Raw genomic sequence first — 14,868 nt, 5'->3', positions numbered from 1 at the left:
GGTTCTGATTGTTTATGAATATAGTAATAGAATTTACAGTTCCTCTTTGACCCAATGTTCATTTACTAACTTTTTAATAATTCAGGTTTTATTATATTTTAGTTATCGACTTGTTATAATTTTATTATGAATCTTGCTTTAAAATTATGGTTTATGTGATTGTTATTCTGGAGAATTCATTTATGCTAAATTTTTGGTGTAAGATTGATACAGTTTTAAAACTCCAATAACGAATGATTTCAATGAATCAATATTCTCTCTTCATAAAGTACAAAGTTCATTATATACTCTTACTATTTTATTAATTCCTCTAATCCATTTTAATTTTTTTAATTGACAGATTAAAAACTAAGAGAGATATTTTAAGTCTTTGACTCTGATGACTATGATTTTATCAGAATCTTCAAGTGTTTCTAAGATCTTTTATTCTATATATTTCAACATCATATTATCTGAATCCTCAAGTGGTAGTTATCCTCTCAGTTTATTTTTTACCTGTCATTCCTCCTTTGCCTGATATTAATATTGCTAGGCCTGCTGTATTTATTATTTATGTACTGATGATGTCTGGTACAGCAAGGAAAATAGAACAACAAAGGTATATAACTGTCATATTAAGTAGAATTGACACCCTCCTCCCCTAAAAAATCTGGGTTATGTCATTGTGGCAGAAGAGACAGTGGCTCAAATGTCATAGTAACAAGAATACATCCAATTAGAAGTTACAGAAAACACTCAACTTGAAGCAATTGCAATTAAAAATAAAATAAAGAAAATGAACAGGTTTATTTTTCTATGTGAAGAGCATAGGAAACAGGCAGGTGTCAGTGTATGGTAGCTCTACCCTGGCCCCTTCTAAGGGAACAGAATCAACTTGATCGCAAAGATGGCTCTAAGGAAGACTATGATTGTGTCCATTAACTAAAGATCCAACTACATACTAAAGTATTGTATTTGAATCAAATATATATATATATATTTTGATTTTTTAATTATGGATGTATACAAAGAGGTAGGAAAAAATATTACCTTCAAAAAATAAACTACTTTTTACTGACTAAATTATCTAAGTCAAAATAAGAATCAGATGTCACAAATTTGTTTCAGAAAGCATATATTTTAACAACTTTTAAGACATAAACATTATATTTGCATATAATATTCATACCATATGTATTATATTACATTTATATGGTCTTCAGCGTTGATCTGCGCACATTAAATATTATTCAATGAGGTCTGATTTATAAACTCAGAACTGATCTCTACCCTAAATAAAAAAGGGCTTTTTTGTTGTTTCTGACAATTATTTATTCTTTTTCATGAATTCTACAAAAAGAACATTTGGATTACTGTATATGTACTATATATATTTGCTATTTATATATATATATTCACTATTAAATATCTCTCACTTCAAAACACTTATATTTTTCCCCATTATTTTTATCGCATGCACTAGAAGGAAGCCAACAGTGTAGCTGCATTTTACTACAATTCTGCCAAAGAAAGTAATAAATGTAAATTCATAGTACGAGTGAATAATGATGTATTTCATCTCATTTTAATTTCAGTAATTGAGTGGGAAAACAGGAAGATCTATTAAAAGGACTCTGTGCTGGTCAAGCACTAATGAGACAATCTCTGAGTCACTGGCTGTCATAGTAACAGAGCATTATGGAAATCAGATTAGTATTCCCAACAGCTATGTAAGTGATAGGCTACACTTCTAATTGTATTGTCTCTGCTTGCGAGATGAGCTTTATGGTCCTAAGACGTGAGAGGTGGCGTGGCAATGGTTACTTGTATACCAAATATGGAATGCACTGCATATTTATAAATTAAATTCAAACATCTAATACTAAATATAAACTATACTTCGAGAGAATTTTCAAAATTTTAAATTAAAAAAAATTAGTTTACTCTTTTCATTAACTAACAAATTTCTGAAAAACTTAGTTTATTTGTATTTCAATCTAATTTATTGACATGCCAAGATAAAAATGTTTCTTTTTTAAAAAAAGAACCTTGTGAAAACATGAAAATAAACCAAAAAAAGACTCCTCCTAAGAATAAAATTTCCAAATGGAATGGCTTAGAAATTGCACTATAACTGTGAGTCTCCAAGAGTAATAACATCACAGAGTGTTAGAAAGAGTCAGATGCAAGAGTGTTTACAAATGTTAAATTGTAATGATGAATAAGAGAAGAAGACTACCGGGATTGGGGGCAGGAGTTGACCACAAGCAACTGTGGGTAGAGCCTTCTGCCACCAGACATAATGTATCTGTGTGTTTAACAACATCTTTATTTCTGTCCCTAGGCCTTTGGGGTACAAAAATTAATGAATTCTGAAAATTACAGAGCTCAAAGCTTTCAGTTCTACTTTGTTCTCTTTAATATTTTGAGTGTCATTGAATTTTTAAAGAAATTGATCACTGCCTTCTGATCCTTAATGGCAGATAATTCTAAAAGAAAAACCTTCAAGATTAACAGAAGCAGAGTAAACATTATCATGCATTATTGACTAGAAATCCACATGCATTGTCAGAGCTTGTGAGTACAAGAAGCATTAATAACGCTTGTTCCGGGAAGCTTATTACTCTTGTTAAATGCATCATCATGTTAGACTAAGTTTTATGGGTACCAAATATCAAAAGAAATCAATCTAAATTCAATATAATAAAAGCCAAAGGAGCATTTATCTACACTTTTTAAAATTCAGTGCAGGGTGTGGGGTTACAGAGAGAAAAGTGTCATCAAAACCAGTAAAATACAAAGTTTCATTTATAAAAGGTAAGTTCTAGAGATCTATTGTATAGCATACAAACTATAGTTAATGATGTTATATTGTATGCTTAGAAATTTGCTATGAATGTTATGTTAAGTGTTTTACTGATGATTATGATGATAAATAAAGTGGGTGGCAGGAAACTTTTGGACCTGACAGAAACGTTTATAGCACAGACTATGGTGATGATTTCAAGGATGTATATCAATCTGTAAACTCGTCAAATTGTATATATTAAATATGTACAAAAAATAAAAATAAAAAAAATTTGTAATTTCAAAACTTTAAAATAAAAATTGAAAAAATACAAAAAATATAAATATAAATATATACAGTATGATTTTTGTCTGTTATTCATAGTTCAATGAGAAATAGAAAGCCAGGAGAGTGCATGCCCTGGAAAGATTAAGCTGGTTCAGGGAGTTCTGAGCACTGACCTGGGATGGAAGCAGCAGTTGGAAAGCCAGTCAGTGTGGCCGAACCCTGTGAGAAGCACGTTGCCCCTGGGGAGCCCCACCACCTTCCAGAGGTGGTCCTCGCCACAGGAGACTAGGATGTCTTTGTGGGGGTGCACGACGATGCTGCACAGGGAGAGAGGAGAGAGAGTTAATGGGGAGATAACAGTGAATAGTTTCACACTGTGAATAAATGAAATGTTAGGGATTATCCTAGTTCAGCAAAGAAGGACGATTCATTGACAGCTCTGGAACTCAGGGCACCCAGGTTTCACCTCCAGCCTATCACGAGTCACTTTCTGATGGCCATGAATCTAATTAACTTGACTGGATCTTAGATTTCTTATGTGCCAATCAAGATGGCTAGTTTAGGTAAGTGCTCATGTCTAATTCTGGTTTGAAAACAATAACTCTATTTTTGTCTTTTAGGGAGAAAAAGTGATGCCAGTGATAATTTAGTGTTAGGATATTTGGACTATCTTAAAAAAGGCAGTATCTAGGAAAAGATCATGAATCATAACCACTAATATAGTACGATAATAAACACTATAAATGAAACATTAACTCTGTGGCCTACTATCTACACAAAGCAAAGGAGCTCGAATTCTGTGCTAATATGCCACTTAGAATGGCTTCAGTCAATGCACAGTACACAAATTACGTTAATGAATTCAGGATGCATATGGCAATTCCCACTCTACAAAGGCATACAAGGAAATGAGAAAGAAGTATGTAAAATTAATGATTAACACATTAAGCAGTATTATTTGACCGGGTAATGTTCACTGTGGCTATTTAAATATTGGAGATAAACCATTCTAAAATTAAGAGTCTACAAGGTTAATGCCTGATATTTTACCTATGACAATACTTTAATCTTATTTATATAGAGTTTCCTCTATGCCTTATAATGCAATGGAAACAAAGGTGCCCATTGTTAAACACCAAATAAAATACCAGCCTACTATTAGCAACAAATTGTTCGATTTCAACATAGCTATCTCGAATCTAAGACATAATGCATTCATTTGTCGATGTAGTGAAAAGAAACAGAGAATGGCTTAAAAATAAAAATTACACATTCATTTCTCCCACAGTACATTCTATGAATGGCCTTGTTCCTTTCTTCTACAACATAGACTTTAGGAAATCAATTTCTCAAAGAAATCATGGTGTAGGTTCATATCTACATGGGTAGCTCCAGGGCTTACATGAGAACAAAACTTTTCTCTTTATGGATCCCACCCATTAATACCATTTAACCCCCAAATTTTGAACTGAAAATTAATTTCCTTGCATTATAACCATACAGTTCTGTAAATCTGCTGGGGTCAATGAGTATTGGAAACGCTCAACTCACAAGTATGGAACCACTATGAGCTGGGCCTTCTTTCTAGTGAAACGCTGTCTAATATTTCTCCAGCATTCTGCTGCTCAAAATAAACAGGGTAGAAGTGAAATTTTTCATTTTGCAATTTATCATGTTGGTTTGTGACTTTCAGAAGGCCAATTCAGAAAAGAAATTTATTACAGCTCAAACTGAGTAGAGGATACATTTATAGAACTTAATTAGAAGAAAAATATGATGATAGGTAAAAAATGTCAGACTGAAATGAATTCTATATTCAAATACACATAAGAAGGCAGACCGAATCCTCAGAGCTGCTGAGTATGATGTATGTTAGCTCACGGCTTTCCTGGCACACACATGCACACTTGACTAGATGATAAATCATCCTCTTTAAGTGAAGACATCTAAATCATTGACGTCTTTACAAACTTTGAAAGATAAGTTTCCAAAATGACTTTTGTGAGGGGAGCTACTTGTAGAAGTTACGGGAAAAACAACAACAACAACAAAACACAAACAAAAACCCATTGGTGGCTAATTGATTTGAAAGTGTTTTTCCAGACTCCCCATCCCTTCCGCTCTGGGGCCTCCTCCATTCCAACTGCAACTTCCACTTCCGCTCGGCACAGACGGATCACACTCTCTGGTGTCTTTGCCATACATTCTTTTTCTAACATTGACTATTTAACAAAAATATTTCTTATCTATAAGTTACTTTTTTTTGTAATCATTCTGCACAAATTTCAGTCAAACACTAATACACTATTCTTCAAAGAATAGATTTTACTTCATCCATGAAATGATCTTTAAGTGAACAGAAATATTTCCAGCATTTATAAGAAGGAACTTAATGCTTTATATCAACTAATAAATACTTGTTATTGAATTGGTTACTGAATAAGTACATCAGCAAAGACTAGGTCATAGTAATAAAGATCCCCAATCAGGAGTTATAATTCCCAACCCAGATCACTCCATGTGGGAGATGATCAAGGTGGGATAACATGGACCAGAAATGTTTCCCCAGATACACAAGTTCAGTGTTATTATCAACTCCATAATGAGGTACTAGTGTCTGGAGTCCTTCTCCATTACCATTAATTAATGGCAATGATATTTAACATTATTTGAAAACTTAATGTGTACCAAAAAATTACACTAAATGTTTTTAATTCTCACAAGTGGAATGAGGGAAGAGGTTTGTCTGTTTTATTTATTGTATACTCAAACTCCAACTGTGGTTGGCAGTTAGTAGATATTCAACAAATGCTTGCCGACTATCTGACTGACTGACTTTAGTACTATTAATTTTGTTATTTTATGACAAAGTAAACAGAGATTGAGATATTATATAAATTTCTCATGTTCACATTTGGTAATGGATAGAGACTGACTTTGAATTCAAGACAATTTGATTTTATGGTTCATGATTTTAGCTACTTCTACTTAGTATCAATCTTTCATAGTTTATTATTTATATGTACATATTATAGACATCAATAATATCAGTAAATGCTTAAGTCATGTAGTCATTATTAAACTCTGAGTTAAAAAACCCATCTAGGAATTGTCAGGGTATATACTGGAGCTGGGTATCACATGACATAATAACTTAAAGGGGTTAGAGGACCCTACTCTTTACAGTTAAAATTCTCTGGTGTTGTAGGAGAAACCAGGTAATAGTCCCTTCCACATTCCTGTCTACATAAGGCTTCTCTGCTGATATATTATGTGTTGCACTTGATAAAGTATTTAATTTGTTCTCTTGTGCTAATATTATGAACTTTGTATTGTACTTCAAGTTGTCAGAGGGCACTACCTTGTTATCTACGTGTTATCAAGTGATAGAGCACTCTGTAAAGAATAAATATAAAAAGACATTTAATAAGCATTGATTCCATAGGCTTTTAATTCGTTGAGAATTTCCCTAGTATAGTGAGGCCTCAACCCTTATCATTCTACTTATCCCTGAATCACTCTTTTAAAGAAGCTGAAGAAAAAGAGAAATAACTAACATTCCATAGGAGTCAGCTCTTGATCCTAGAATTGCATATATTAACACATGAATGGTCATAATATCCTTATGTGTTAGGTCTACTATTATTTCCATTTTGCAGATGATGAAACTGGGTCACATAGAGGTTAAGTGATAAGCTCAAGGTCACAAAGCCAAAAAGTGGCAGAATGAGGACATGAATTTGAGTGGACTATGTCCAGAGTCCATGTCTCTCAGTAGAGTATGGTCAGAACTTCAATCACATTTTACCTTTTTTAGATGACACAGGAGAGGAAGCCAAGCCAAATATTGTCTTATTTCTGTCTGAGGAATTTATTGAGATGCATCTTGAAGTTTCTAAAGAATTGATCTTTTTTTTTTTTCTGTCATTTTCTAATGATGTGTGAAAGGTTATAACTATTGTCACTTGTTATTTTCTGTCAGTTAGATACTGGCTAGATAGGTTTAGAGTGGTGGTGGGATAGCTCAAAGATGACTGAGAAAGAAGTACTTATGTTCTAAAGCAAATGTTGGTGAACTTTTTCTGTAAAGGGCCAGATAGTAAATATTTTAGGCTTATGAATCACGGTCTCTGTTGTGACTACTCCAATTTGCCATTGCAGCATGAAAGCAGCAATAGACGAAATATAAATGAAAGAGGCTGTGTTCCAATACAACTTCATTTATGAAAGCAGGTGGTGGGTCATATTTGGCCTTTGGGCCCTCTTTTTCTACCCAAAGCATTTGAATGGCACGGAGTAGACTAGTGTTTAAGAATGTGGACTCCACAGTAAGATATGTGTTCAAACCCTTGCTCCAGTGTTTACTTGATAGGCATTTTTGAATAAGTTATTTCACTAACCTTTGTCTCAGGGTTCTCATCTGAAAAATGAGTAGAATATAGTATCTACCTCAAAGGTTTATTTTGAGACTTAAATAAGTTAATATGTGTCAAGGACTTAGAACAGGGTTACACACATAGTGAAAACTCAGTGAACAATGTCATAGTGCCGAGAAACAGGTCCCTGTGACCAGCCGGGCTAGTTTTGAATACTAGCCTACTACTTACATATTAGTTGATTACATTGCACAACCTCTCAGTCTCAGTTTCCTTGTTTATGAAAAGGAGGGAATAGTAAAACTGATGTATAGGGGTATTGTGAGGATAAAAGAAGTAGATCTATGTAAAGTCTTTGGAACTATATCTGAACATGATCAGTTCTCTAGAATAAGAGGTTCTGAATCAAAACGCTAACCGTGGTTACCCACAGGCAGTAGAAGTGGGTGGAAGAGATGGAAAAGTTTGAATTTTATATGAGGTATGTGTAGTTTTCTAATAATAAACATATAATAAACCCACACATCTTCCGAACACTTACTATATGCCAAGCACTGGGTTTCACCTTGTAAAAGTAGAATGAGTAGGAACTAATCTTTATGCTCAACAAGCTAAAGATGTGATTAGAAATAAAAGTGAAATATAATTACAAATAATTATATATATGTGGAAACCATACAGAGCATTATACTCAGAATAGTTAGTTATTATCATTTATCAGCATAATTGTACTTCACTGTAACCTGGCCTTTAAAATAGTTAGCTTCTATGATTCATACATGTCTCTTTTAGAAATCATAAGTAGTAAGTTTAGCACTTAAAATTATAGATATTTAGGGAGAAATGATGTTTCCATGTGGTTTTGATAAGACACTAGAAATTGCTGGGCTTGATTTGATACTAAGTCCTCTGACAAAAATACAGCCCTCACATATAATATTTTCATAAATGAACATAAGGAAGCTAGGTGGTCATTTCATAATACAGTCCAGTTTTCAGGATTGCATTCAGTGAAACAGTGGACAGTATGCATGCACTGACTCCTGTCCCTGACTTCATGTAGACAAGTGGCACAAAGTTATTGCTAGTCACAAAAAAGCCCTCTGCTAGGCCCTTGGCATGTTGAAATGAAGAAGGCACAGTTATGTGCTCTCCTCAAGCTATGTCCACAAACAGGTATCCCTCCTGAAACCACAGAATGACTTTCATTCTCAGGAATGTCTTCTCAAAGATCTAATTAATAGGAATAATGAGCCCTTACTTATATCTTCCTGGCATCTGCTCTACATGCCACAAAGTCATTTTACTTTAAACTTTGAATATAAGCTTTCTGCTTCTCTTTAACTTATTATTAATTATAATTACAAGACTCCGAGACAAAGGCCCTGTCATCTCATTCCTAAGTTAATAAGCTTGTGACTAGGGTGAAAATAGTACAGAAAAATATCTTATGGATTCGTAAAAAGAGAATGTGGGTGAATGCAAGTCCTTCTTCTTAATCAAGTCATGTCCTCTATAAAATGTTTTGTTAAACAATATAGCAGGCATGTTACATAAAATATTATGTTCTAGCAGAGATTTTCATCTCTTTTATAATAGGGCACATTCCCTATAACAGCCCATCTGATATATACTTCAAAAGCTCTCCTCTCTAATTGAAATTATTCTTTCCAGTACTGGCATTACACAAGGATATTTTGGAAAGAATATGTGTAGGTGTATGGAGAACACTATTAATTATCAGTAAAGTCGGTGACATAAGCACCACTGTTAGACTTTTCAAAGGAAAGAATATTAATCCAAGAAAAGATTGTCACAAGAAAGACTAATTAGATACCCCTGTCTTCACTTTAGGTTATTCAGCATTGTAAATGTTTCCTTCACTTCAGTTCACAGGCTCTAATTATTTTCAACATAGAAGATGCACAGTGGGTTGAAAATAAATCAATATCAAAATATGTGCCCCATGAGCATTTCGTGACCACTTATTTACTCATCCTTAATGACAGCACACTCGCACGTTACATATGCCTTTATCCAGCTTGCCAGGACAAATATATATATAAGGCTTGTCTGACTGTTGCTCAGCTAATAATTGCATCTTATATTTGGATTTGAATCAGGATTTACAAAGCACTCTAACATGCAACTTTTTTCCTTATTTCAACAAATATGTATCAAAAGCCTACAATGCAGTATGCAAAACAGACAGAGGCATCCCTCTCAGGAAGCTTTCATACAAAGCGAGGAGGGGGTACAAATAGCAACAGTAAACTAAACAAAACTAAACCCAGCTCTAAGAAAAACATAAGGAAGTGACATGACAATGATTTGGGGGAGAATTTATATTCAATGAAGTGTTTAGGGGAGTCCTTACTAAAGATGTGACATTATAATAGAGAACAGAGGCAGCAAGAAAGCGGCAGCACCTTTAGAACAATTTAGGGACAGGTGGTTTCAGGTACAGGTGACTGCACCTGCAAAAGGGCTAGGCTGAAGAAGTCGGTGTATTCCAGGGATAGAAAGAAGGCCAGGGTGACTGCAGAGAGCAGGCAAGGAGGACTGTGTGGAGGATAAACAAGGAGCAGTAGAAAGGCAAGGACCAGATCCTATAGGGCTTCGTAGGCTGAAAAAAGAAGACTGGAATTTATCCTAAGATTACTGAATAGTTTTAAGTAAGAGAATGATATGTAATTAATAATTATTTAAAAGATCTCTCTAGCTGCTGTGTGGAAAATGAGAAAATGAGGAGTAAGAGAAGTAAGCAGGTCATTACCTAGGAGTACACAGTAGTAAGGTAAGAATAGTGGCTTGAGATCCATTTAACATATAGCTCCTTGTTATTATGACAGATGTCACTTTAGTATAAAAACATTTTCACCATTACTTTTAGGAAGAGTCAACTTACAGTTGTTCTCACCAATAAAGAATATTAAAAAATTAAGTGTGCTTTAAAAAGTGGCAAAGCAAAATGGAATAAATACCATAAAACAATTATGTGCACAAAACTAAATAGAAATCTGCCAAAAAGATATCAGGTCTAATTCATTTTCAGAAGTCAGTTAAGTAAATGTGAAATTATGATATCTTAATACTTCCCTGGTACTTAAAGTTTAAAAATTGTGATATTATAGATTTTATTTCAAGCTAAGTAGAATTTACATTGTCTGGATATTGGAGCGTAGAACGTTCCTTTCATTTTCATTAAATAGGTAGAGTGTTTTCATAGTTTATGGGTTTATGAATAATGCCCTTATTGTTCTAGTCCAAATTGGTATGCTTCCAACTTTATATGTATAATAAATTTGGAGTGGGGCAGGGTACCAAACAGTCTTTCCCCTGCCTTGCTATATGGCTGGTAGTGCTAATCCCAGTTGTCAGTGAGGTAGGAGGCAGCCTATACTGGCTCGTCCATGGGGAGAGGCCTTAAGCAGTGACTTAGATACTCAATACATACTGGGATTTAAAAGGCCATTTATCAAAAGAAGAAATTCGCACATATATATAACATCATAATAGTCATCCACATTATCAGTTTACAGACACAACACAAACCCTTTTTAACAAGATATAAATTGTTTGGTCTTTCTTACCCTATGTAAAAAAGCAGTTCCCCACCGCTTTCCAAAAATCTGTTTTATTCTTAAATTAGGTAGCACAAATTGATACTTTTAAATTAAATTTTTACTTTAATTTAAAATATAATCAGTTCTCTAGGGAGAATCTTCAGATTAGATAAATCAATCTTAGCTAATCCTAATTAAATCAACTATTTATAAATAAGGGTAATACTATTTTTGTTACTGCTTCTATAAACTAATATAGATGCTCCACGGAAATTAGATTTCTATTTTTATAAGAAAAAAAATCCTCAAATACACAGCCAAATGTAGAGATTTTCTACTAACGCTCAACTCAAATATAATTAATGAAAAGTTAACATATGTGCAAATATGCAGCCTAATATTCTTTCAAAATGCACCATCATCTCACCTGCAAAGCTGGAGAGCTGTTTCCTGGGGTTGGGGGAGCTTCCACTTTGGTGAGTGTTTAAGCCCAGGCCATTTCCCAATTATCTTAAGATCTGGAGACCAGTGGCCTTGAGCAAAAGTCATTTAACTTTATTATACTGTTTCCTCACATTAAATAGGTAGAGTGTTTTCATAGTTTATGGGTTTATGAATAATGCCCTTATTGTTCATTTATCATTTATCCTGTATCGTTTACTTCATTCTTGTTTTATTTACATAGTCTTAACCTGAACAGTATCATTTCTATTTTCTCTAAAAGTTGTTGAATTTTCTAACATATGAAAGACCATTCTGAGATACAGAGTCAACTAAATGAAATTATAAACTCTAAAGACTGGGAAAGGTGGCTACCACTGTTTTGTTGAATGAAATGAAGAAGATCAACAAAACAGGATAACTACTTCCAGGTTTATGAAAATATCTCAAGGAATCTTCCTGCTACCTTAGCAGTTGAACATTTTATGCTACATAATTTTATACAGATTCAGCTTCATGTTATGAAGCCACTGTAGTTCTTTATGGTTTGAGAAGTTATATTACACATTTATATTCTTAAGAAACCCATTTCAATAATAAAGTTTATTTGGTTGTTTATGTTTCAGAAATTTACAAGAATTCTTGTAGTTATGAATAAAAAAATATTCCATTTCACATCTCCTTAGTATATTAGTGACGCAGAGTAGATACTTTTCTAAGCTGAAGTCAAACTTCACTGGGGTAAGAGCTGGATCACAAACATCTCTTTCTAGGAGTATATTTAGAAATATAACCTACACATAATCTAGGCATAACTAGAAGTGTCACTACTTAAGACATGGAATTGAGGTAAACTTACATATTGAATTTACAGAATTTTGTTCTGAACATGGCTCAATTTACTAGAAACCACCAAGCCAATGTGACGATTGTGATTGTTTAACTACCGACAACTATTTCCGGTACCTAATTGATAAGTCAGTTAGAAAGCCAAAATAATTCAGTATTTTCTAGAAAGTAAATTTTGGAATTTAAGTGATGCATATTGAAGTTATCATGTTATATAGATAATTTTCAATATCAATTTCTGTATTAAAAAATGTGCTATGACTGGATGAGTTTACATCATCATGTCTCATTTGTGTCAGAAGCCATGTGGCAGGACTGATGCAGATGAGCAAAGGGAATTAACTTCTGAGTTTGGCATTTACTATATGTAGCTGATGATGTCAGAGTGAGAAGCTGGAGAATTATGAGTGAGTCCCAGGGATCAGTTTTCAGAAGATAGTGGGGTAGGATGAAGGGGACAAGAGTAAGAACTGAGATTACCCAGCCCAATTAGAACAGGAGCAACTGAACATATATCTAATTCCATGCTTTATTATCTACCCTGAGTTCTGCCAAATTCAGTGGGAGAAATAAAAGGTATGTACCATTCCCAATACTTGCAAGCATACAGCTTAATCTACCTCCTTTTATAAATGATTCAAATTACTTTCCTGTAGTACAGCACTTAACATTGGAAGCAGACCCCTCCCAAAGTTACCAAAGTCTTTTCTATATTATATGGCTCTACCTCAAGTTATTCTTTGCTGTGTGTATGTATGTAGTTTGTTTATGTTTTAACATTATGTTGTCCTTAGCAAGGAGAGGGAATCTCACTGCAAGGGCGACTAGGAGAGGTGGTAAGTGTTTGCTGCAGTATGTATTAACCCCTTAACCCTGCTCGTTTAAGCATCCTTGTCTTGTCCTCTCTTTACTTCACTTATGTAGGTATAAGAAGGCAGAATCTTTGGTTCCATATGCTTGTTCACTCTGCTTTATCTCTTCTCAATATAAGGTTTCAGTGACCTGTAATATTTCATCTGATTTAATAACTTCATTTATTTTATTTTAACTCTACTTGATATTTTTCCATCTTCTTATACAACAGATTGGCCACTCCCCCAGCCTTCTTCACACCTTTATCAATATTGCTGGTGCATTAAAGCAATGTTCAAACTGTAGGGGAAAAAAAAGAATGATGTGGGCACATAATCATGGAAAATATTTCTTTAATTCATTTTGGGTAAACTTAGTTACTGATAATTCTGAAAACAAGGTTGCAAATATATTAATAAAAATCATTTTTTATTCTAAAACATTTTTTGCCAATGGGCAATTATTTTGTTATAACAAATATGTTATTAGTTTGACAAAAATAGAATTTCTGATGTCATGATCTTTTTTTTTTTTTTTTTTTGGCTAAACAATCACAGCAAAAGTTTTAGCAATGGAGCTCTATATAGCAGTTACCCTAAAAGTTCTGTGATTTATGTACCCTGGACTCTGCACTTGGAAATGATACTTAAGCCTCAGTTTCCTCTTCTGTAAAATAGGGATAATAATTGTCTTTAGTTCCTACAGGATATTAAATGAGATAATTCATAGAGCGCTTTGTGTAATATCTTATATTCGCTAAAGTTTAACTATTCCAATTATTGTTTTACATAATTTTTGACTGTTCTTCCTCATATAGTTGACATTTAGTAGTAGGCAGAATTGTCTCCCAAAGACGTTTATGCCCAAATTACTGGAATCTGTGATCATGCTTAAAGTAGGAAAATTATCCTGGAGAGTGGATCTATTCTAATCACAAAAGCAGGAAAAATGAGGCGGAAGCGTAAGTCAGGGAGATCAAAGCATGAGGAGATTTGATCCACCTTGCTGGCTTTAGAGGTAAAGGGAAAGGGACATGCATTATGGATATAGAGAACCTGTTGAATATGAGAACTATGCTTGTCTTTACAACCAGCAAAGAAATAAGAACCTCAGTCCTACAACCAACTAGAACTGAATTCTGTCCACCATCTGAATGAGGCTGTAAGCGGATTCTGCTTCAGAGATCCAGACAAGAGCCCAGACCTACTGTTGCTTTGATTTTAACCCAGAGAGATCTTAAGCAGAGGAATGAACTGAGCCTGCCCAGATTTTTGACCTACAGAATTATGAGATAAGAAATTTATATTGGTTTAAGTCATTAAATTCATGGTAATTTGTTATAGCAGCAATAGAAAACTAAGAGTCTTACAGAGAGTAACAAAGGAAATTAAATTTAATTGAAAATATATATAGTTTATTTCATGGAATATGAAATTATAGTTTCTAATATTTTGAATCTAATATAAAAGAGTCTCACAGGATTAGATTTGTTGTTTCCAATAAAAATCCATTAATATCTTATTTATAATTCTATTACTTTGTGTCGAGTTAATGAATCAGTTCTAGCTGGAACATGTTTTATGCCATGGGATGATTTTCTTAATGATATATTTATCAGTCTTGAACCACATAAGAACATTGTAATTAAGTCAGAGAAACTGTAGGCAAAGAAAAGTATGTAAAATAAATTACTTGAATTTCTCCCCCAATGAAATGTTAATTTTGGCAG

The 14,868-nt window shown here is 33.7% G+C and overlaps 1 protein-coding gene across 1 annotated transcript in view; it reads right to left on the bottom strand.

The window, feature by feature from the left end:
* Nucleotides 1-14,868, bottom strand: part of SPAG16 (sperm associated antigen 16) — a 704,011-nt gene that overhangs the window by 365,573 nt on the left and 323,570 nt on the right. The window contains exon 11 of the mRNA XM_006908498.3: nt 3,229-3,372. Coding sequence (XP_006908560.1) covers nt 3,229-3,372 — 144 coding nt within the window. The remainder of the gene's footprint in view (nt 1-3,228; nt 3,373-14,868) is intronic.

This window comes from Pteropus alecto, unplaced genomic scaffold (assembly GCF_000325575.1).
Source record: "Pteropus alecto unplaced genomic scaffold, ASM32557v1 scaffold182, whole genome shotgun sequence".
In the NCBI taxonomy this organism is placed as follows: domain Eukaryota; kingdom Metazoa; phylum Chordata; class Mammalia; order Chiroptera; family Pteropodidae; genus Pteropus; species Pteropus alecto.
Note: the sequence above shows the minus strand (reverse complement) of the source record. Positions and strands in the feature narration are given on the sequence as shown.